The 23,657-nt window shown below is 40.1% G+C and overlaps 2 protein-coding genes across 4 annotated transcripts; both read left to right on the top strand.

The window, feature by feature from the left end:
* The first annotated feature begins 476 nt into the window (after positions 1-476).
* LOC133470817 (hyaluronan and proteoglycan link protein 3-like) lies at positions 477-3,764 on the top strand. Of its 3 annotated transcripts, none has more exons than XM_061759674.1 (6): positions 477-661; positions 846-1,033; positions 1,324-1,546; positions 1,633-1,778; positions 2,566-2,868; positions 3,261-3,764. In XM_061759674.1, the coding sequence occupies exons 1-6, from the start codon at positions 639-641 to the stop codon at positions 3,545-3,547; spliced, it is 1,170 nt and encodes a 389-aa protein (XP_061615658.1). In that variant the 5' UTR covers positions 477-638; the 3' UTR covers positions 3,548-3,764. The 3 variants fall into 3 exon arrangements, with proteins under 3 accessions (XP_061615658.1, XP_061615668.1, XP_061615677.1); XM_061759684.1 differs by having other exon boundaries at positions 500-661; positions 816-1,033; XM_061759693.1 differs by lacking the exon at positions 477-661 and adding an exon at positions 662-764.
* Positions 3,765-4,670: 906 nt separating this feature from the next.
* Positions 4,671-23,608, top strand: LOC133470800 (nucleobindin-2-like). The gene is made up of 13 exons (XM_061759640.1): positions 4,671-4,788; positions 5,101-5,241; positions 10,109-10,216; positions 10,289-10,421; positions 14,338-14,441; positions 15,504-15,689; positions 18,543-18,633; positions 18,730-18,788; positions 18,879-18,971; positions 19,277-19,366; positions 19,455-19,625; positions 22,148-22,208; positions 22,280-23,608. The coding sequence occupies exons 1-13, from the start codon at positions 4,768-4,770 to the stop codon at positions 22,456-22,458; spliced, it is 1,437 nt and encodes a 478-aa protein (XP_061615624.1). The 5' UTR covers positions 4,671-4,767; the 3' UTR covers positions 22,459-23,608.
* Positions 23,609-23,657: the final 49 nt, after the last annotated feature.

The following is a 23,657-nucleotide window of genomic DNA, read 5'->3' as shown; positions in this document are numbered from 1 at the left end:
CGGGACGCAGTAGAGACAACCTGAAAGAAGGATTCCAATTAAGAGATCTATCATCAGTGTCACTTGCCAACCTTTCTACAAATTAGACTGTTGATATTCAAAATAAGTACAAAATCTTGCAGGAGCTGTAAGATGCATTTAGTTGCCCCTTTGCATGCTGGCAACTGATGTTTGGCCTTCTGTTTACAAGAATAATTATACCCTATTAGCCCCTCTCCCAACAATGTTCACAGTCTTAGTATGTTTGGCCCCTGGCAAGCCCTTTCATCTCTTCAATAAATGTGTTGGATGCACATCCGTCACCACTCTGCGTGCTAACTCTTAGTAGATGAGTAATTACCACAGTACAGTTGGTTTCCTTATAAAAGACCATAGTGTTTCAATAAAACTGCATGATGGCTTGCAGATGGGATGTGAAATAACCATAAAATGCCTCGAGTTCTAGCAGTGTTTTTGTCTTTTTTTTTTTTGTCATTAGCCTACAGTGAACTTGAATCAGACTATGTTCTTACAATTGAAAAGTACATGACTTTTTCTCAGGAGAAACAAAGCAGCGGAAAGATTGATTTGAAAAAACGAGGAAAAATGAATAGCTGTCATTATTGAACTGCAAAGTATCTTTGCATAGAAGAGTGGAGATGTGTGCTCCTGTCACAAACTGGTAAGACGCACACACAGACGCACACACACATGGCTCTTCCCATCCAGAAGTCAAATTGACTTGGCTGGGGGCTTTTAGCTGCGGCAGAGCAGTGACAGTCACGGTGAAGCTGACTTTATTGTGATTCTATTGATGTATTTGTTCTCTTTTTCAGACTGGGTGACAAGCAACTTTTCTCTTGCAGCTTGAACGAAGGAGCCTTCAGCGCTATCTCTTGCCCTGGTGGTTGGAGTCAGGACACCATGTTTTGCCTCCAGGTGCTGGTGCTATGGTGCCTCCAGCTGATGCTTCCAAAATGGACTCTGGCCGCACCAACGATCCCAAACTCCTTCTTCTACCAACAATACCTCAATGGGAAGGTCAACAAATCCAGTATGTGTATTTTTACTTCGATGAGCTTATTTTATTATTATTTTTTAAATGAGTCAACATTAAATCACATTCTTGCATTTATTTGTTTTTCAACTTTATATATATATATAAAATATTTGGTAGCTAAGTCAAAATGGACACCGCATGTCTCACAGTAGCAGAATCATGTGATTTAAAATTATATATAGGGAAAGTATGAAAGAAGTATATTGTTCTGGTACTGTACAGTATTTGGATTCATAGCTGCTAAAGAAATAAATATCACAAGTGTCCATTCTTGTTTCTTCCAGGTTATTACAATAATGTCAACCTCCATGTGGACTCTGCTTTGTCGTCCGTGTTTGCACTCCGGGGGGGAAATGCAACACTGCCATGCAGGTTTTGGTACAAGCCTGAGCTCAACTCTCCCAGGGAGGTGCGAATTAAGTGGTCCTGGTTTCCTGTCGCTGGGGGACCCCAGACAGACGTGCTGGCGGCTGTGGGATCCCGCAGTCGAACTTTTAGAAAATTCAGGTTGTTTTTTTTCCAGCTATGTGTGAGTTGATGTTACAGTATATTCTTCAAATAACTGCTAACATTGAATACTTCTTGTCCATCAGAGGACGTGTGCGGCTCAGGCTGGACTTTGCAGACGACGTTTCACTCGAGATGACTGAACTCCGACTGAACGACACAGGCCGTTATGTCTGTGAAGTGGTGGATGGACTGGAGGACAAGAGAACTACAGTGGATCTTGAGTTGAGAGGTACAAGTATACTGTATGTATTTTTTCATCAAAGAGTTCCAGACCTGTTGCCTCCCCTCTAGCTAGCTGGCAAGCTGCCACGCTGTGTTGGGCCAATTTTGTCCCATTCATTTTGCCACAGTCACCCCCTCCAGTGATCTCTGCTTTCCAGCTTTGGTTGTGGCGCTGCCATGAATATCCATCCAGCTCCTCAGGCTCAGTTATCGGACGCCTAATTCCGCAGAGATCATTGTCTCGGTGGGGGACTATAGACTTCATCGCCGTCCCCACTGCGGCCACCGAGGCCAAATGTGCACATGCGCAGAAACTAACCGCAGCAAGTCAAAATAGCGTTGGACAAAAATCATGAAATAGTTTGTATTTTTGGAAGTAAATGCGGCATAGCAGGAGTTGCAGCGCTTGTCAGAATAGAGGAAGTAACATGATATTGTAAGATTCGTTCTGATTTAAGTCTGAACATTGGGATTCGTCGATGGCTTTTCCACATCCACTCGAATCCCAATTCGAGTCACTACCGGTTCGTGTAGCCCTAATTAGTGCAGTATGCCTTAATTACTGAACATTCTTGTCAATGATCCATTCATTTTTGGAATGTGGGGGGGAAGGCTAGTACCGGAGAACATGCAAACTCCACACAGGAAGGCCGGAGCTCGGGAGCTTGGAACTCAGGACTTCTTGACTGTGAAGCAGACACACAAACCACTATTGCACCATGCAGCCCTAGTTAAACATTCCAAAACTATACAAAAACATCTCACCACTGTAAAAACCCCCTCTACCGCCACAGGTGTAGTGTTTCCATACCAGCATCCTCTTGGACGTTACTACTTGAGTTTTCTGGAGGCTCAACAGGTGTGTGAGCAGCAGGACGCCACACTGGCCACTTTCAGTCAGCTCTTTCATTCCTGGGAGGACGGACTGAACTGGTGCAATGCAGGCTGGCTGGCCGATGGGACAGTCCATTACCCCATCTCCCAGCCCAGAGCACCTTGCGGAGGCCCCGGGCTTGCCCCAGGCATTCGGAACTATGGCAGGCGCCAGCTGACCCACCATCGCTATGACGCCTTCTGCTTTTCCTCTTCGATGCGAGGTGGGGTGGCTTTAACCTGATGCTGATTTGCATGAAGGCAACATTATTTACTGTTCCCCAGGTACACCCTTTTAGGCATCAGTAATAAGCAATGAATAATTAAACGATATGGAATAATTAGATGCCTTTTGTTTTGGAATGCATTACATTGTTTCCTTCTTCTGTACTGCAAAATGTTTGGACATTTCCTTGAATAGTTGCACAAAGAATAGTTAAAAGGTACATTTGATTCCATTCTAAGTAAATTGTGACATTGGTGTACACACTACACACCTACCTGCTGCGTTCACTAGTGTAATGGGTCGAATACAGAAGGCAAACGTAACGCATGCGTGTAAACAACATACGATATCTGCTTAACCTAAATGCCACATTCCCGTTTACATCCAAAGGGCAAGTCTACTATTTTCAACCTTCCCACAAAATGAACCTGACCGAGGCTCGACAGGCCTGTGAGGAAGACAGAGCACAGATCGCTAAAGTTGGACAGCTCTATGCTGCATGGAAATTCAAAGGATTGGACCACTGCAATGCCGGCTGGTTGGCTGATGGAAGTGTTCGCTATCCCATCACAAGGCCGCGAAGAAACTGCGGTCCTTCTGAGCCGGGAGTGCGCAGCTTCGGTTTCCCTCCTCCGCAGGAAAAGTATGGAGTTTTCTGCTACAAAGCAGAGGAGTGATGTATAGTAGAAGCAACTACAGTACACTCTTCTTATGGCTTGGAAACATTTTAATTTTCATCATTTTTCATAAGTTCTCAGCTTTATTCATTTGGTATGTTACAAATGTACTATAACACGTTCCTCCTAGTGTAGTTGACTTTAAAAGAGTCTTTGTTATAAGTGTGTAATTGATGCAAGAGCTGGAATTTGCAATAAATGAAATTATTATAAAGCAGACTTTGAAATGTTTTTGTCACAAATGTCCACTGTCTATCCATCGATTGGTTCATCATATGTGTATTTTGAAAACATTTATTTTTGACCTGACCTAGTTCTCTATCTACAGTAGATATGATTCCATAAACAGCGTGCACGTCACATACAGACATAAGTAAGGGAACTCATGTTTGGCACTGAAATATGTAGCCTTAACAAAACCACTTATCAGTTGGGCTAATTAATTAATATAACAAAAACGCTTCAATCTCCTAGGAAGCATTAAAGACGCTGAAGAAATACAAAATGGTCTGAGTGACAAATGCATCAAGAAGAAAGGCAGGTGATGCTGGAGCTATTATGCCAAGTCTGTGGGGCTTCGATTATCACTTGCTGCAGCACATCAGGTCGTGTGTTATTATTGTATTGTATTATTGTAATGTTCCCCAAAGTGCTAATTGCCACTACATTAAACATTATCATATGCGAATGCCAATTCATGGCATTAGTGATCTATTGCCAGTTTAAGGGAAGAATTATTTACTATTTTCCCAATATGTATATTCTTTTACACGTTTTATTGTTAATATTTATTTATTTTAAATTTAACGTTGCAGGTAAGACAATGGAGAATAGATTCTCATTTGCAATGCCCCCCCCCCATCCCCCGGCAGCATACAGCAGAGTAAAACAAAGCAAAATAAAAGCAAACATAAATACATCGACAACTAACTGTACAGTGTGATATTTGTGACGTTTTCGCCTATCTTTGCACGGAGCTCATTTAGGTTGGTGATGGTTGTGTGCGCATGCGCAGTGTCGATTGACGATTAAACTGTTCCGTCACCTCGCCACGTACTCTTCGATGCAACCGAACTGCTAGTTGCTTTGACCGACGTGCAAAGCGACCAATGAGAAAAAAAAAAGGTTAGGACTCGAACCGCCCATGGGCAGACTAACCCGCTATTTGCCGACAGAACTCCTGATAGAGAGGAGGCGATAGAGATTTATTCGGGCACACTATGTTTGACAGTCACAGTAAAGTAAGTATTCAACGTAGACATATTTCGCACGCTTTTCTTATTCATGTTACGCCACGTGTAGACACCGACAGACTCAGATCAGAATAAGGTCATTTGTAATTGCTCGGGGGCTAAATCTGTCAGTACCACCAGTGCTAAAGCTAACGTCAACAGTCCCATTTTGGCTAGACTGTAGACAAGATTTGATAAAGTGACAAAGAAACATTTGGCCACAAAAATATTTTGTAGTATCCAGCCCACTTAAAATAAAACGTCCTCAAGGTTTGATTGTGGTTGTTATTAAACCCATATACTTGTGCCTTTTATGTCAAGATGTGGTGGAGTCGTGTGCTGGTAATCAGCTGGGTGCTGGTGCTGGTCCAGCTGCTCCGTTTGGAAGCAGTTCCCATCAGCAAGGACAGGACCAAAATTAACACGCCAGAGGTCCAAATTGAAGATGCTCCTGCTAGTGTGGTAACTGTTTCACTACCTTTTATGTGTCATTCAGAGTTTGATCATTTGGCCTTGACACACCACTACAATGGACTTAAAAATAAAAATTGATTCATTTAAAATGAAGGTATAATTGAAGTGATGACCAGCGGTGTCAAAACACATTTGGGTTGTAGGGCACATCTTACTTAAGGATTCCCAAAGACGGCCTTTATGACAGTGAAAATGATATAAATATTAGACTTTACACCGATCTGATCTGCGTTATCGGTATCGGCCGATAATTAGCATTTTATGGTGATCGGCTTTCATGTCATAAGTCGCCGATCCGATCAATGACGTCATCGATCGGTTCCGCATAAGACATTTAACGCCGCGTCTTCGTCGCATATGAATCCAAAAGCTAGTTTATGTTTAGCCTTGTCACGTGTCTTGAAAAGAAAAGTGTCAAACTGACTCAAACTCTAGACAACACCCGTCCATATCGCTGGGACAGTGAGAAAGTTAAGAGTAAGCATGTCATTAACAGTATTTGTTATAGTAATTTAATTGCAATAAAGTAATTTAATTACAGTAAGTTGGCACCCATTGTTTCTGTCAGTTGTAATGTTGATTTGACCTAAACTTATGTCAGTGACCAATCCTTGAATGCCCCCTAGAGGCCATTGGTGTTTTAACTTTTGTCTAAAATGCTAAGAGAATAATTTGAGCTGGGACGGCAGGACGGCCGCAACCCTTGTGAGGATGAGCTGTACAGAAAATGGATGGATGGATGGATACAGTACACAAGTATATACAATAAATGAACAAGTCATGTAAATAGACATTGCTCCATCTTGTGATCGGATCGGTGATCAGTTAGTTTTTTTTAAACTTGGTGATCGGCCCCAAAAATCCTGATCATGTAAAGCCTAATAAATATAATCACATCATTATGTAATGCATGTTTTATATATATATAACACTATATATTTCTATATTTTTGTCAAGCTTATTGAATGTGAAATCAGCGGTCTTGGAAAATAATGACAACCAAATATAGATACAGTGGACCACCGCATACTCGCAGTTTGGCACCTGCAGATTTGTTTTCAATTTTTTATTTGTAATTCTTTTTTTGTTTTTCTTTTTTTTGTGGGGAGCCAACCTTAACCTAATAACCTGATACCTGCTTATTGAAAAATCTTTGCGGTTTAAAAAAAATAAAAATAATAATACTATGCAATTATAATTGGCATCAATTATCCGTGGATTCTCGTAGCCCCACAAATAGCGGGGGTCCACTTTACTGTGGTTCAATGGGCTCTTTCCACATACGGCTGTGACATCATGTCGGTTGTGGATAATATAGTTTACTGCAGTATGACAGCCGTGTATTCCTAGTCCCAAGTAAACAGCCAAATATGAGTCCTAAAATAAAAGATTCCCCCCCCCAGAAGCAACACAAACGGTATATGAACATTGTTGTGTCCCAATGTGCACGTCATCACACAAACGCAACAGCATTTTAAGCTACTACAGATTTCCCAGCAATCTTGAACTCACTCATGATTACATGTATTATTGACATGTGTAAAAGCCCACCTGATTCGATTGTATCAGTGGGCTTTTGCGTACCACCATTTTCGTTTAAATTAGTTTTTTTTGGGGGGGGGAGCAGCGGTAGACAGGGCTGTAGTGTTGTCGTTGACGAACAACTCGTCCAAACGAAAGAATGTTTTGAGTCAATGTACTGAATGCAATCGCTTCATGAACTGATTCCTTCCTTCTTCAGTTTAGTTGAGCTTAACTTGTGAGCCTTAGGCGCACAAGAAAGTTTCCCGCAAACGTCATGCCTCGGTCGGTGACGGTGGCTGTGTGTGCACCGGGTCCGCTGATGAGGTGTCTCTGTCTTGTCACAGCAGCTACGACGGTCCATCAAAATATGTCTTTATGTGAAACTGAACTGTGGTGCAAAAAAGATTGGGGACCGCTGCCCGAGAGAACTGTGCCAAATCAGATCGTGGGCCCATGCTGCAAGTCAGGGGTGGTACTAACTTGAATGGTGTTGTGTATGAGACCCCTCAAAGGGCCCCCTGCCCCCATCATCTTCCTCCTCCTCATCATCATTGCTAATGGCAGTGTGGGCTGGCACAACCACGGTCTTCTCCTTTTTGCCATAAATTACAAATAAATAAAATAATTAGTGTCTAAATGAATGTCTGTTGCAACAGGTATTTATGTACGGACTGTTACCAGCTGTGAACTGGCTCAGACTAAGACTAATAAAATGTAGGGAAAAAAAGTTTACTAAACAAACAATAAAAGAAGAAGAAGAAGTTGTATTCCTTTATTGGTACAAAAAAATAAGTAACGGATATGACATGTCTACAAATGTACATAAATTCATTCAGTGAGGTTGGTGGGTCAAGAAAAAAATTGAGCACCAAGCAACAGCCTTTGGTGCTTATTTGAGAACCAGACCAAATTTATGTGCGTCCCTAATTTCTGATTTGTCGCAGAACCAGCTTTCCTGGACACCACAGTGCATGAAAACATTAAATTAAAAAGAGAAATAGAATCGTTAAAGAGATCCCACAATTTAAAATTCAATCTGCATTAGGATTACAAAGATTCGCTGGCTCTGATGACGAGATTCGTTTCTGTACAAGGTAAAACGGAAAAAGCTACCGTAACGTCAAGCAGCCCTACATTTACACTGTGAGGTTTTTCATGTATTTAACACTAACAATGCAAAACACAGATTTAAAAAAAAATCGATAACTCCATAAACACTGCGTGTAGAATAATGCAATTTTTTAGAACTGGAAAAGACTGAGCCATATTCTGGCAATGCGGAAGATTATGTGCAAAGAACCCGTTTTTGTTAAGAAGGGATTTAGTGAAAAAAATTGCTAGTGATATCTGTAAAAAGTGATTAAAAATTGCACCTTTTGTACAGATTTTTTGTCCAAATGAAGGGAACAAATCAATTTAGCAAGACACACTTCATTTGGTTACAAAAATGTTGTGGCCGGCCGGATCTCGCGTTTGACACGTGGCGTAGATTTTAAAACCATAGTATGTAACTTGGCGCCCCCCTCAGCTTGAATTCTGCATTACAAAAAAAGAACAGCCGTTGCTTCAATATGACGCAGGCAATGCATGATATGCCCCTTATTTGTGATTCTACAACATTTTTACCATGTTTTGAAGGACATGCGTCATTGCCCGTGCCGTCGTATGCTCTGCGCCACCAACCGGGCCAGCGTGGGAAATGAATAGGGCATTCACGAAATATAAAAAAGAAGATGCTGACAAATACAGCAAAATGTTAGCGGAGATGTATGGCTTAATGAGCATTGTGTCATCTCCTCGAGTTCTGGCTTGGGTAAAAATTACTTCATTTTTTTCTAACAAAAAAAGTGGAATAAAGATTTAACTCAGCTTTAATTTAAGAGGTTTTACAAATATATAAGGCATTTAGCATTGTGGAATTGCCCACCCACAGCAGGTGAAAATCCAAAATATAGAAAGACTATAAAAATAAAAAATAGGTTTACCCCTCTAAACACTTTAAACGCGTAAGTTATCAACACACACTTAAACTTTAAACAGACTTTTTATGTATTACTTGATGCCGTTTTCATTTTCGAAACAGGTTTTCCAAACAAGAGGCTTCAAGCTGTTCATTTCCACTCCCAGTTGAAGTTTTCTGTAAAACTGACACATTAAACAAAAGATAAACATTCTATATTGAAACATAAATGTTCAACAAAACCATTACATTTTATCTAACAAAAGTATGCTAGCTTAATGCTACCGTGTACTAAAAAACGCCATAGTCGAGCTAATGGAAATTAGAATAGATGTTATGGTAATATTAAACCTTCAAACAACTGCTACTGCGCACAACAGCAGCAATACTTACAAACAGCATACAACAATACTCACAGGCATATATTCTATGCTCTGTGGGAAATTACTGTTACTGTAGCTTATTAGGGGACCTTTCTACCTCTTTTTGTACTTGATTACGCAGCATCTCTTCCAGACAGTAGACTTCGGTACTGCCCGCCATGTTGCGGCACAACATGGTAGTACACTGAAACAGCCCAACTTTAAAATTGGACTTGCCCGAAGTAACAAAAATGGTCGCTTAAATTCCTTGATATAGCAGGCGCATGAAGGCTAAACCGCGATATTGGTAGGGACCGCTGGAGTACATTTTGAGCACCAAATTACTTCTGTACTGTATATCTGGATATGTTTGAAACATTCATTAATTTTTCCGTACCGCTTATCCTCACGTGGGTCGCGGGTGTGCTGGAGCCTATCCCAGCTATCTTTGGGCGAGAGGCACACCCTGACCTGGTCGCCAGCCAATCGCAGGGCACATATCGCAGGGCACATATAACAAACAACCATTCACACCTACGGGCAATTTAGAGTCTTCAATTAACCTACCATGCATGTTTTTGGAATGTGGGAGGGAACCAGGGTACCCGGAAAAAACCCACACAGGCACGGGGTGAACATGCAAACGCCACACAGGCGGGGCCGGGATTTGAACCCGGGTCTTCAGAACTGTGAGGCAGATGTGCTAATCAGTTGTTCACGGTGCCGCATGTCCGTAACAAACCATAATGCGCACATTTGCATTAACATGCACTTGAATGCTAACTTATTATTGGCGTACTTGTGAATTGCATAACTCACCTGCTTTGTACAGTGATGACAAAAACTGAAATTTGTACATCAATCACATGGACAAATGGAGTGTCCTGACGACTTTGTGTGTCCATTGATTTAGATTTTTAATTATTGTGTACTAACACTGTACTATGTTATTATTATTTTAATTACACAACATTCTTTTTTTAACATTTGATTGTCTCTTCTGCTTAAGGACACTGGCCTCCACTATGACCGGTACCTCAGGGAAGTCATTGATTTTCTGGAAAAAGATGAACATTTCAGAGATAAACTCCATAATACAGACATGGAAGATATCAAGGTAAAGTAAAAATATTTTTTGTTACAACACTTCTGTTGAATAATGTTTACCTTTGTTTTATGTCCACTACAGCAAGGCAAACTCGCCAAAGAACTAGACTTTGTCAGCCACCATGTCAGAACCAAACTGGACGAGTTGAAGAGGCAGGAAGTCAATCGACTCAGAACACTGATTAAGGCTCGGCATGACATTGAAGGTGGAAATGGTAGGTGGGGAAAAACCTTTTGAATTAATATTTATTAGGGATGTTCTGATCACATTTTTTGCACCCAAGTCCAAGTGTGTTATTTTATCTATCTGCCGATATCAAGTCCCGATCCGTGTGTGTGTGTGTGTGTGTATATATATATATATATATATATATATATATATATATAAATACATACACAACCACAATTCCAATGAAGTTGGGATGTTGTGTTAAACATAAATAATAACAGAATACAATGATTTGCAAATCATGTTCGACCTTTATGTAATTGACTACATTACTAAGACAATATAGTTAATGTTCAAACTGATAAACTTTATTGTTTTGAGCAAATAATCATTACATTTTATGGCTGCAACACGTTACAAAAAATCTGGGACAGGGTCATGTTTACCACTGTGTTACATCACCTTTTCTTTTAACAATCCCATTCTTGCTTGATGTACAGCTTCAGCTGTTCAACAGTCCGGGGTCTCCGTTGTCGTATTTTACGCTTCATAATGTGCCACACATTTTCAATGGGAGACAAGTCTAGTACCCACACTCTTTTACTACAAAGCCACGCTGTTGTAACACGTGCAGCATGTGGTTTGGCATTGCCTTGCTGGAAGAAGCAGGGGCGTCCATGAAAAAGACGTTGCTTGGATGGGAGCATATGTTTCTCCAAAACCTGTATGTACCTTTCAGCATTAATGGTACCTTCACTGATGTGTAAGTTACCCATGCCATTGGCCCTAACACAGCCCCATACCATCACAGATGCTGGCTTTTTAATTTTGCGTCCATAACAGTCCGGATGGTTCTTTTCCTCTTTGCCCGGGAGGACACGATGTCCACAATTTCCAAAAACAATTTGAAACGTGGACTTGTTGGACCACAGAACACTTTTCCACTTTACATCAGTCCATCTTAGATGAGCTCGGGCCCAGAGAAGCCGGCGGCGTTTCTGGGTGTTGTTGATAAATGGCTTTGGCTTTGCATAGTAGAGTTTCAAGTTGTACTTACGGATGTAGCTCCAAACTGTATTTGCTGACATTGGTTTTCTGAAGTGTTCCTGAGCCCATGTGGTGATATCCTTTACACATTGATGTCGGTTTTTGATGCAGTGCCGCCTGAGGGATCGAAGGTCACGGGCATTCAATGTGGGTTTTCGGCTTTGCCGCTTACATGCAGTGTTTTCTCCAGATTCTCTGAACCTTTTGATGATGATATGATGATGAAATCCCTAAATTCCTTGCAATTGTACATTGAGGAACATTGTCCTTAAACTGTTCGACTATTTTCTCACGCACTTGTTCACAAAGAGGTGAACCTCGCCCCATCTTTGCTTGTGAATGACTGAGCAATTCAGGGAAGCTCCTTTTATACCCAATCATGGCACCCACCTGTTCCCAATTAGCCTGTTCACCTGTGGGATGTTCCAAACAGGTGTTTGATGAGCAGTCCTCAACTTTCTCAGTGTTTTTTGCAACGTGTTGCAGCCATAAAATTCTAAGTTAATGGTTATTTGCTAAAAACAATCAAGTTTATCAGTTTGAACATTTAAATATCTTGTCTTTGTAGTGTATTCAGTTACATATAGGTTGAACATGATTTGCAAATCATTGTATTCTGTCTTTATTTATGTTTAACACAACGTCCCGACTTCATTGGAATTGGGGTTGTAAATACAACTGATGACTGAACAACAACCATCATTGATTTTTTTGTTTAATGATAATGCTTTTCTGAAATGCTTGACAATTTAATTTGAATCCCATTAAAATAAAAAGTTATTTGTTTCGCCTGGCCCTTCATGTTTTCTTTAAAGAATTGTACCCATCTTACAAATTCTGCCTGGGTAATCAAACATATGAGCACAACTCTGTCTTTTCTCATTTACTAAACAAAAGTAGGGTTGTGAATTTCAAAATAAGAGCAAGTAAATGAAAAGAAAGTTTTGTGTTCAAATAAAGTGATTCAGAATAATTATTTGAAAAAAACACAGATAATACTTCATGTTTTGATCATATGGGTAGAAGCAAAATCATGCGTTGTAAAAATGCATTATACATGGTTAGAAGGGTTTTCCAAAATGTTGAGGTCAACTTTGGGGGTACGCATTATACATGAGAAATTACACACACACACACACAGTGGGTACGGAAAGTATTCAGACCCCCTTAAATTATTCACTCTTTGTTATATTGCAGCCATTTGCTAAAATAATTTAAGTGAATATTTTCCTCATTAATATACACGCAGCACGCACCCCATATTGACAGAAAAAAGTTGTTGAAATTTTTGTAGATTTATTAAAAAAGAAAAACTGAAATATCACACAGCCATAAGTATTCAGACCCTTTGCTCAGTATTTATTAGAAGCACCCTTTTGAGCTAATACAGCCATGAGTCTTTTTGGGAATGATGCAACAAGTTTTTCACACCTGGATTTTTTTATTTTTTTTTGTAACCTTGGCCAGATCTGTGCCTTTCCACAATTCTGTCTCTGAGCTCTTCAGGCAGTTCCTTTGACCTCATGATTCTCATTTGCTCTGACATGCACTGTGAGCTGTAAGGTCTTATGTAGGCAGGTGTGTGGCTTTCCTAATCAAGTCCAATCAGTATAATCAAACACAGTTGGAGTCAAATGAAGGTGTAGCGCCATCTCAAGGATGATCAGAAGAAATGGACAGCACCCGAGTTAAATACGAGTGTCACAGCAAAGGGTCTGAATACTTGTGGCTGTGTGATATTTCACCTTTTATTTTTAAATAAATCTGCAAAAATTTCAACGTTTCTGTTTTTTTCTGTCAATATGGGGTGCTATATGTACATTGAGGGGAAAAAATGAACTTAAATGATTTTAGCAAATGGCTGCAATAGAATAAAGTGAAAAATTTAAGGGGGCCTGAATACTTTATGTACCCACTATATATGTGGATATATAAATATATATATTGTCTGGAGATGTCTCCCAGACAGCTTCCTGGTGAGAGTGTGTGTGTGTATATATGAATCAACTTTTAATATTTAAAAGAAGAACCAAAAAATAAATTTGTAAAAAATAAAATAATAATATATATTTCGCAAAAAGAAATAACTTTGGTGATCCTGATTGACCTAAAACAGTAAAATCTCAATCTGATTTCATGTCAGACAGACAGGTGGGAAAATATGCAGTTCCTGCTGAGTGCACCTTGGCCTCTTTGGGGCAGTGTGGTGCGATGCATGCATGGAGCTGTATGTTTGCAGTAAAAAAAGAATAGAAGAACGTCGTGGTAAAACATTAATGTAACTCGTTTTTCACAGATTAGGAAGTATATTTGCCAGAGTATTTGTTATATTACCTGTCTGTATGTGTTATTGCGGAGTTTGTGTACAAATATTCGTTATTTGATGGGATTTATATTACCTGTCTGTATGTGTTACTGCAGAGTTTGTGTAGAAATATTCGTTATTTGAAGGCAAATCTCACCTGTGAACGAATGCTAATTCTAGCTAGCCTGTAAATGGGGTTTTCAACTGATTGTTAGTATTAAGATGGTGATTTCTAAAACGATTGATCATGTGTGTCTTGTATTTAAATATACAATGTGTGTAATTCTTTTTGTTGCGTGTTTACTCTAACAGTAAACTACACTAATCAGTTATATTATACTGGTACTAAAAATACCCCGGAATGTGACATTGTTTAATATAAAACAAAATTATTACTGTTCCAGTTGGAAAGATCTTTGTACTTTTGGATTAATTTGTCACTTTGTGACATTTAAAATGTCAGAAAATGAATAAAAACTCTCTTTCACCCAATCTCGATCAGCGGAAGACTATGTGATCGACTCCGATTTTCGATCAGATGATCAGATCGGGACATCCCTAATATTTATGTAAAAGACGCTTTAACTGTATACACGTGTCACCTCAATAGATATTGCAGTGGACCACCAGGCTTTGCTGAAACAGTTTGAATACTTGAACCATATGAACCCGCATACATTTGAAGTGGATGACCTTGATCGCCTCATCAAATCGGTAAATCAGAAGGCCACCAAAAATGTTTGCACATTCGCTCCTTAATTTCTAAGACACTCCTTTATGAATTATTTGTAACCACACATTTATAATTACTAGGAGGAAAAAAAGACAGCACAATGTATAGATTATAGTAGTCTTTTTTTTTTGGGGGGGGGGGTCATCCTCCCAGTGGAGTTGTGAAGTGTAATTCACTGTTAAAACAACTGTGGGGAATATCTGTAGACAGCAATATTTGTAAACAGACAACAACCTTGTCAGAAGTAAAGAGGTCAATTCAATGAAAGGACATAACTAGATGTGCAATGGCGAATCGATGAGTCGACAGATAATTGATGATCAAATTTGTTGAGAAAGATTTTTGATAATTGATTTAATTGTTTAAAGACCTTAAGAGAAACTTAAAATTGTCAAAATTCTTGGAATTTCAGCCTCTCAACAGTAAATAGTAATTATATTTATTATATAAATAAAGCAGTCTCTATAAATAATTAGATTTATTTTAATAATAATTTATTATTTTTGTGTTTCGTCAAAATAAGACATTCTTTTACTTTGGAAAACAATGATCAACATTGTTGCCTATTTTCTCATATTACAGACCAAACCAGTAGCCGTATCGTAATCAGTTTGTTTGGACATTTCATGCACTGTCAATTTGAAATAATGTCATGTTCTTGAGTAAAGGGATGGAAATGTAATTTTTTCAAAAAATCGAATTCATCGAAAAAATTATCGACAGATTAATTGATTATTAGAATAATTGTTAGTTGCAGCCCTAATGACAAATTAAGAAAACTTTTTTTTTTTGTGCAGCATAGGTTGCACAAGCACTGCAACACTAGACAATAGCACTGATACTAGTGCCACGTAAGAGTTATCCAGGCTCGTCCAAAAGTATTATAGATGACTAAAGTAGCTAATCTGGGATAGATGTATCAATTATAGATGCTATTCTCCTTGTTAAGTCAGTGTTCTAAGTCATATTATTGTTGCCTTGATTTGACAATTTGGCCAAGAAACATTTTATTGAAGTCCAAACCATGTTGTTCCTGTATCAAGGCCACAAACGATCTGGAGAACTTCGACAAAGAGAGACACGAGGAGTTCAAGCGTTACGAAATGATGAAGGAGCACGACAGGCGGGAACACCTGAAGACACTCGATGAAGATGAGCGAAAGCGTGAGGAGGAGCACTATGAGGAGCTGAGGAAAAAACACGCTGACCACCCCAAAGTCAACCACCCAGTAAGTCTGACGCACACTCACTTGTCATGTTTGGTTCGATTGTAATAACAACAGTAATAATAACCTCTGGTGCGATATTTTTGAAATTGCTATGACAACCTAAATTTCCCCTCTGGGGATCATTAAATGATATTTTAATTTCAAGATGAACTTAAAATGCACTATAACGTTTAAGGTGAAATTAATGAGTGAATACCTATGTAGGAGCTGAACGTCACAATTCACAACATATGTTTTGATTCTTGAACATTTTGAAAGATATCCTCGTCGACGCCCTTCTGTGACTCTTCCATTTCTCTCTGTTGCAATCCGCTGTTGACACACTATGACACTCTAAGCTCAGTGGCCGCTTCCCGTTTGAAGCCTCGCAACGACGAGGCACTCTTGATCAGTTGTTAGGTGTTGTCTTGGTCTCATGATGTCAAAATGTGAACAGCATGATGTAGTGGACTGTTTACATACCAATTCTAATTGAACCAGGAAATGGACAGCCGTGCTCACCGTTATTGGCAGCCCTTAGTTTTTTGCATAACCTGTATATGTTCAGAAATAAACGGAAATGTACCAAACTTATCTCATCAGGATCTCTTAGTTAAAGGTCTGAAGTAATTTAATAAAGACGTTTTAAACTTAGTGTAATTTCAAAGAAAAGAAAAAAAAAACAGAAAACAGCATGTGCAGCAATATTGGCACCCCTTCTTAATATTTTGTTGCACAGTCTTTGGCAGCGATGACAGCCTCCAAACATTTCTTGTACAGTGGGTACAGAAAGTATTAAGACCCCCTTAGATTTTTCACTCTGTTATATTGCAGCCATTTGCTAAAATCATTTTTCACCCCCTCCCCCTCATTAATGTACACACAGCACCCCATATTGACAGAAAAAAAATGAATTGTTGAAATTTTTGCAAATTTATTAAAAAAGAAAAAGTATTCAGAACCTTTGCTCAGTAGCTAATACAGCCATGAGTCTTTTTGGGAATGATGCAACAGGTTTTTCCCACCTGGATACCTCCTTTTAGATCCTCTCCAGTTCTGTGAGGTTGGATGGTGAATATTGGAGGACAGCCATTTTCAGGTCTCTCCAGAGATGCTCAATTGGGTTTAAGTCAGGGCTCTAGCTGGCCATTCAAGAACAGTCACAGAGTTGTTCTGAAGCCACTTTATTTTAGCTCTGTGCTTAGGGTCATTGTCTGGTTGGAAGGTGAACCTTTGGCCCAGTCTGAGGTCCTGAGCACTCTGGAGAAGGTTTTTGTCCAGGATATCCCTGTACTTGGCTGCATTCATCTTTTTTTCGATTGCAACCAGTCGTCCTGTCCCTGCAGCTGAAAAACACCCCCACAGCATATTGCTGCCACCACCATGCTTCACTGTTGGGATTGTATTGGACAGGTGATGAGCAGTGCCTGGTTTTGGACATACTTTTGGACATACATATTTTGGACATACATATTTGTGTTTTGGACATACTTGGCAAATAAAGATGATTCTGATTCTGATTCTGATTCTCCACACATACTGCTTAGAATTAAGGCCCAAAAGTTCTATCTTGGTCTTATCAGACCAGATAATCTTATTTCTCACCATCTTAGAGTCCTTCAGGTGTTTTTTTTTTTTTTTTTTAGCAAACTCCATGCGGGCTTTCATGTGTCTTGCACTGAGGAGAGGCTTCCGTCGGGCCACTCTGCCATAAAGCCCCGACTGGTGGAGGGCTGCAGTGATGGTTCACTTTCTAGAACTTTCTCCCATCTTCCGACTTCATCTCTGGAGCTCAGCCACAATGATCTTTGGGTTCTTCTTTATCTCTCTCACCAAGGCTCTTCTCCCCCGATTGCTCACTTTGGCCGGACGGCCAGCTCTTGGAAGGGTTCTGGTCGTCCCAAACGTTTTCCATTTAAGGATTATGGAGGCCACTGTGCGCTTAGGAACCTTAAGTGCAGCAGAAACTTTTTTGTAACCTTGGCCAGATCTGTGCCTTTCCACAATTCTGTCTCTGAGCTCTTCAGGCAGTTCCTTTGACCTCATGATTCTCATTTGCTCTGACATGCACTGTGAGCTGTAAGGTCTTATGTAGACAGGTGTGTGGCTTTCCTAATCAAGTCCAATCAGTATAATCAAACACAGCTGGAGTCCAATGAAGGTATAGAACCATCTCAAGGATGATCAGAAGAAATGGACAGCACACGAGTTGTCACAGCAAAGGGTCTGAATACTTATGGCTGTGTGATATTTAAGTTTTTCTTAATAAATCTGCAAAAATTTCAATAAATTTTTTTTTTTTGTCAATATGGGGTGCTGTGTGTAACATTGAGGGGAAAAAATGAACTTAAATGATTTTAGCAAATGGCTGCAATATAACAAAGAGTGAAAAATTTAAGGGGGTCTGAGTAGTTTCCGTACCCATTGTATCTATCTATGAGCTTTTTGCACTTCTCAGGTGGTATTTTCTCCCACTCTTCCTTTGAAGTTTGTTCAAGCTCTTGAACATTTGCAGGCTTCTTTTCCTCAATGGCAGATTTCACCCCCCCCCCCCCCTCCCCCCAATCCCAAAAAAACCCAAAGATTTTGAAGTGGATTGAGCTCAGGACTCAATGCTGGCTGTTTTAAAACAGTCCATTTTTTCCCCCTTTTCAACCATTTCTGTGTGCTTTGGGTCTTTGTCTTGCTGGAGGACCCATTATCTAGGCCTCAAATCAAGTTTTCTTACACTGGGTAAGACATTTCGCTCCAAAATCTCTTGATTTTCTGATTTCATGATACAGTCAAGTCCTCCAGTACCAGATTTTAAAGGTCATTTAGAGAATTTTCGCATAATTTGTAAGATTATGTTGAAATGAGGAATAATTTTTGCAGGGTAGCCAGAATCAGCTCAAGGAAGTGTGGGAAGATACTGATGGCTTGGACCCGGAGGATTTTGATCCCAAAACCTTTTTCAATTTGCACGGTAAGTCCTTCTTTCAGTGATGCATTCTCTCCTGTGAATCCAGCACACACCAATTTGCTTTTGGCACTGTTCTTTGCTGTACTCTGCCTGATCCAGACACCAACGGAGATGGGTTCTTTGATGAACAGGAACTGGAATCACTGTTCACCAAGGAGGTGCAAAGTCATGTCATGGTCATTTATTTGTTAATTTATTCTTGCATGGTTTTGCTGAAAGAGTCTTGGATTGTTGCTCTGACATTTCAGCTGGAAAAGCTCTACGATCCCACCAACGAGGAGGATGATATGGTGGAAATGGAGGAGGAGAGGTTACGCATGAGGGAGCATGTCATGAATGAGGTATAGCACAGGTGCTTCAATATAAACTAACCTGCCGCAACGTTTGGTGCGCTCGGACAATCTAATGAGATAAAAGTTAAGATAATCATGCTCAGTTTTGATTGATACTATCAGACAGTAATTATACAATGTTGTTCTTGTGGTTGGCTAGTTTGTTCTTTTTGTGAAGCTGAATAAAGTAACCTAAACATTAGAAACACATTTCACTATGATGCAGCGCGGTTGATTGTGGACAGTCCTCATGTGTTAAAATGACACGATCAACTTCATGTGCTCTTTTTATTTACACTAAATTTAACCTGCAGGTGGATTCGAACAAAGACAGGCTGGTCTCTTTAGACGAGTTCATGACTGCTACAAATAAAAGAGAATTCTTGGAGCCAGATAGTTGGGAGGTAAGACAAAATGCACAACAAACATTGTCATCATTTCAACAAATTAAAGGGTTGTAAAACAAAGCTGCACTCATGTGTTGTCCGTCAGACTTTGGAGCAGAACCAGGCCTACACGGATGAGGAGATGAGGGAGTTTGAGGAGCACCTTGCTCGGCAAGAGCAGGAGCTTCACCAGAAATCTGCTGACCTTCAGAAACAGAGAGATGAGCTGGAGAGGCAACAGGAGCAGCTTAATGCACAGAAAGTTGAGTTGCAACAGGTAAGGGCACCAGCATTAAATTTGGTCCCATTGTAACAAACATTGATGTTTTCTGACCTGAAGCTATGTCCAACTAAAGAGTCGTTTCCACAATCTCCCTGGGAAACTGGAGCAGCTTCCCGACCAAGGTCGACAATTAAGATGAGCGCAGATTTTAAACAATGTACATCAAAGTTTAGAGGCGTCAGGAGGCACAACCAAGTCAGCTGTTTTTTTTTGTTGTTGTCCTTTTTGTCAAATCGGGCTTCTGATTGGTGAAAATGCACTTGCAAGCCGACCAAAGTGTTTTCATGTGGACTGACATTTTATTAAAACCTTGTTGCGTTGGAAGTAGAAGTTTTACTTTTAAGCTATACTGTATATATTTTGAAAAACGAACTCGTAAATTCATGATAAAATCATGATTTTATTTGTTATAATTTTGATGGTTATGGATTACAGCTCATAAAAACACAAATTCCCAATGTTACGTAACTATCAAAATAATTTTTACTATATAAACCTTCCTACAATATTCTAATTATGTGCGATGTGGACAGGCCCTTGGACATGGCTCTGGTTTAAATGAATTTTAAAGGTCTTCAGGTCATAAAGAGAACATATTTTTTTTCTTAAAATGTAAACATCCGTCCATCCATTTTCTGCACCGCTTACCCTCACTAGGGTTGCGGGCGTGCTGGAGCCTATCCCAGCTATCTTCGGGCAGGAGGTGGGTTACACCCTGAACTGGTCGCCAGCCAATCGCAGGGCACATGGACACAAACAACCATTTGCACTCACATTGACACCTACGGGTAATTTAGAGTCTTCAATCAACCTACCATGCATGTTTTGGGGATGTGGGAGGAAACCCATGCAGGCACGGGGCGAACATGCAAACGCCACACAGGCGGGGTTGGGATTTCAACCCCAGTTGTTCACCGTGCAGCAAAATGTATTCACACCCTTGGCTTAATATTTTGTTGAAGCACCTTTGGCAGCAATCATAGCCTCAAGTCTTCTTGGGTATGTCTCTATAAGCTTGGCACACCTGTTTTGGGGCATTTTTCTCCCATTCTTCTCTGCAGATCCTCTCCAGGTCTGTCAGGTTGGATGGGCAGCTTCGATGGACAATCATTTCTAGGTCTTTCCAGAGACAAAGACATTCACAGGCTCCTCTTGAAGACACTCTTTTGTTATCTTGGCTGTGTGATTTGGGTCATTGTCGTGTTGGAAGGTGAATTGACGCCATAGTCTTTGAGTTTCAGAACACACTGGAGCAATTTCTCTGTTTGGCAGATGTCATCTTACCCTCTAGGCGGATTAGTCGCCCAGTTCCTGCAGCAGGAAAACAGCCCCACAGCATGATGCTGCCACCACCATGCCTCACAGTAGGGATGGTGTTATCCAGGTGATGAGCAGTGCCTCTTCTTCTCCAGATATGACGCTTGCAATTCAGGCAAAAAGTTCTATTTTGGGTTCATCAGACCAGAGAATTTTGTTTCTGCAGTTCTGAGAATCCTTAAGGTGCCTTTTGGCAAACTCCAAGCAGTCTGCCATGTGCCTTTTAGTGAGAAGTGGCTTCTGTCTGGCCACTCTACCATAAAGGCCTGATTGGTGGAGTGCGTTAGCAATGGTTGACCCTTCTGGATGGTTCTCCTATCCCCTCAAGGGAACACTGGAGTTCCTCCGCCTTAGTGACCATAGGGTTCTTGTTCATCTCTCTGACCAAGGCCCTTCTTCCCCGGTTACTCAGCTCGGTCGGACGGCCAGATCTAGGAAGGGTCCTGGTGGTTCCAAACTTCTTCCATTTCCGAATAATCGAGACCACAGTACTTTTTGGGACCTTCAATGCTGCTGAAATTCTTTTGTATCCTTCCGCAGATTTGTGCCTTGACAAAATCCGGTCTCTGAGGTCTGCAGACAATTCCTTAGACTTGATTGCTTGGTTTCTGCTCTGATATGCACTGCCAACTATGAGACCTTATATAGACAGGTGTGTGCCATTCCAAATGATGTTCAGTCAACTGAATTTACCACAGGCGGACTCCAAGTTGTAGAAGCATCTCAAGGATGATCAGTGGAAATCAGATGCACCTGACCTTAAGTTTGAGTGCCATAGCAAAGGGTTTGAATGTTTACATTTTTTTATATATTTACACAAATGTCAGAAAATGTTTTTAGTTTGTCATCATGGGATATATATTTTTTATTTTTGTTTAAGAAAATTACTCAAATCGGCTTTAGAATAAGTCTGTAATAGCAAAATGTGGAAAACGTGAAGGAGTGTGAATACTTTCGAGTGGCACTGCTGTATATTGTAGATTGTTTAAAAAGCGGTAACAAAATATCTGGGATTTACGCTGCTTTTACTGCAGTTTTCTGGTCACACTGTATTTACACTAACTTGTTTTCTTTGAAGACAATGTTGTCCATTTAGTTTTTGTTCAAAATTCATCTGCTCCTTCGTCACGTTGAACTGCACATTGGAAATTATCCGGCAAATATCTGACACACAAGCACATTGCAATTGTTCTTTTCAGGCCGTCGATCATATGGAACGACTCAGAGCTGAAAAACTAGAACCCCCTCCTGAGGTCCAAGGTAGGTTCTTTATTTTTGCTTTTAGCTTATAGGCTCATGTGTGATAATGATGATTGGCCTATTTGTTACAGTTGAAGTAAACGCCATCCCGGAGAACCATGCGCTCAACAATCAGCAGCAACACACGGCCCTCGTCCAAGAGCATCAGGATGCTTCTCAGGACCAGAGTCAGCAAGCGGCCGAGCAGACACACCAGGATCTCCCTCCAGGCGACCAAGAAATCCCCCAAATCCAGAACACCCTGCCATAAAGCCTTCAACAACTGGACCTTTGCAACCTCGTCTAATCTAAGAGTGTCTTGGCCTATTCCACCATGCTGACTTGACTGGTGCTTTGGAACACACTCAGGACGGAGAAGTACACAAGATGAACAATACCAGTTTTTGGTGCCCAAATTATCAATTACATTATGGATTTTTAGGAGCGTTTTGTCAACATAATGACAGGACAGGGACATTTCAGGAGTAACAATACATTTAATTTCAAGGCCTGTTTTTTTCTTGTGTAGAACACCTAGTGTTGACTTCGACTGAAATGCATCTTTTTGTTTTGTATCATTTGAATGAGAACCTGAATTGCCATGAAGTGTTTTGCTGTTTGCTTACCTCAACACATAACAGCAAGGATGACCTATTATTGGTTTCCTTTACCTGCCCCCTTCAACTATTCGTTAAGCAAATCGAACCAATGATTCTCTGTTGAAATCATATCACTGATCTGCCAAAACTGAAAAAAAGTGATCAGAATTTTTTTATATTCTTTGAATTAGGCACACAGGACTTCTTTTGGCATAAGATACCCATTCAAGTGAGTGGTTTTGCAAAATTGTGAAACGTTTGAGTGTTTCTCAGTTGGAGGTTTTTTTTTTTTTTGGCTCACATACACAATTGTATGTGGTTTAATTTGATCATTTTTACCTTAGGACAGCTATTGGTAAATATACCTTTTTTTAGTCAACTGCAAAATATTAGCATTTGGTGTTTTTGTTGCATTCAATCTTTTTGACTACTGAATTTTAAAAGGGGGGGAAAAAAATGAGTATTTTTTGCAATGCAGATCACCCGTTGAAAGAGGCCTTCGTCTCAGTGGGTGTTTATTTTCTGGTTTTGATAGATTGCTTGAAGTCTGCATTCAGCTCCCATCCATGAGGTATGATGGATCTGAAGAATTTGATAATGGGTGTCGATTTGCGCAAATCTCAAATCAGATGTGATGTCAGTTGTCAGGCCTTGCAGTGTTGTGGTTTCTCTTGGTCTTTTCATTGCATCTGTAAAACTTTGGTTTTAGGTCTCACAAAATGTTTTCCAAATATTTCTTTGGGAAAATACTGCATAATCGTTTGCACAATACGAACAAGTGGTTTTGTTATTGCTTGCTGCTGGATTAAATTGTCAATGTATGTTGCAACTGTATGCCTCAGTTAAAAAAAGTGATGACATCCTTTCAGTT

This window comes from Phyllopteryx taeniolatus, chromosome 2 (assembly GCF_024500385.1).
Source record: "Phyllopteryx taeniolatus isolate TA_2022b chromosome 2, UOR_Ptae_1.2, whole genome shotgun sequence".
Taxonomy (NCBI): domain Eukaryota; kingdom Metazoa; phylum Chordata; class Actinopteri; order Syngnathiformes; family Syngnathidae; genus Phyllopteryx; species Phyllopteryx taeniolatus.
The sequence above is the reverse complement of the archived record's forward strand: the minus strand, read 5'-3'. Positions and strand labels throughout refer to the sequence as shown.

Excerpts from the sequence above, each read along its gene's own strand:
- LOC133470817 (XM_061759674.1), top strand. The coding sequence starts at position 639 with ATGTGTGCTCCTGTCACAAACTG. Across the intron at positions 1,779-2,565 it reads AGTGGATCTTGAGTTGAGAG|GTGTAGTGTTTCCATACCAG; the intron begins GTACAAGTATAC and ends CTACCGCCACAG. Across the intron at positions 2,869-3,260 it reads CTTTTCCTCTTCGATGCGAG|GGCAAGTCTACTATTTTCAA; the intron begins GTGGGGTGGCTT and ends TTACATCCAAAG.
- LOC133470800 (XM_061759640.1), top strand. The coding sequence starts at position 4,768 with ATGTTTGACAGTCACAGTAAA. Across the intron at positions 4,789-5,100 it reads TGTTTGACAGTCACAGTAAA|ATGTGGTGGAGTCGTGTGCT; the intron begins GTAAGTATTCAA and ends TTTTATGTCAAG. Across the intron at positions 15,690-18,542 it reads ACCCCAAAGTCAACCACCCA|GGTAGCCAGAATCAGCTCAA; the intron begins GTAAGTCTGACG and ends TAATTTTTGCAG.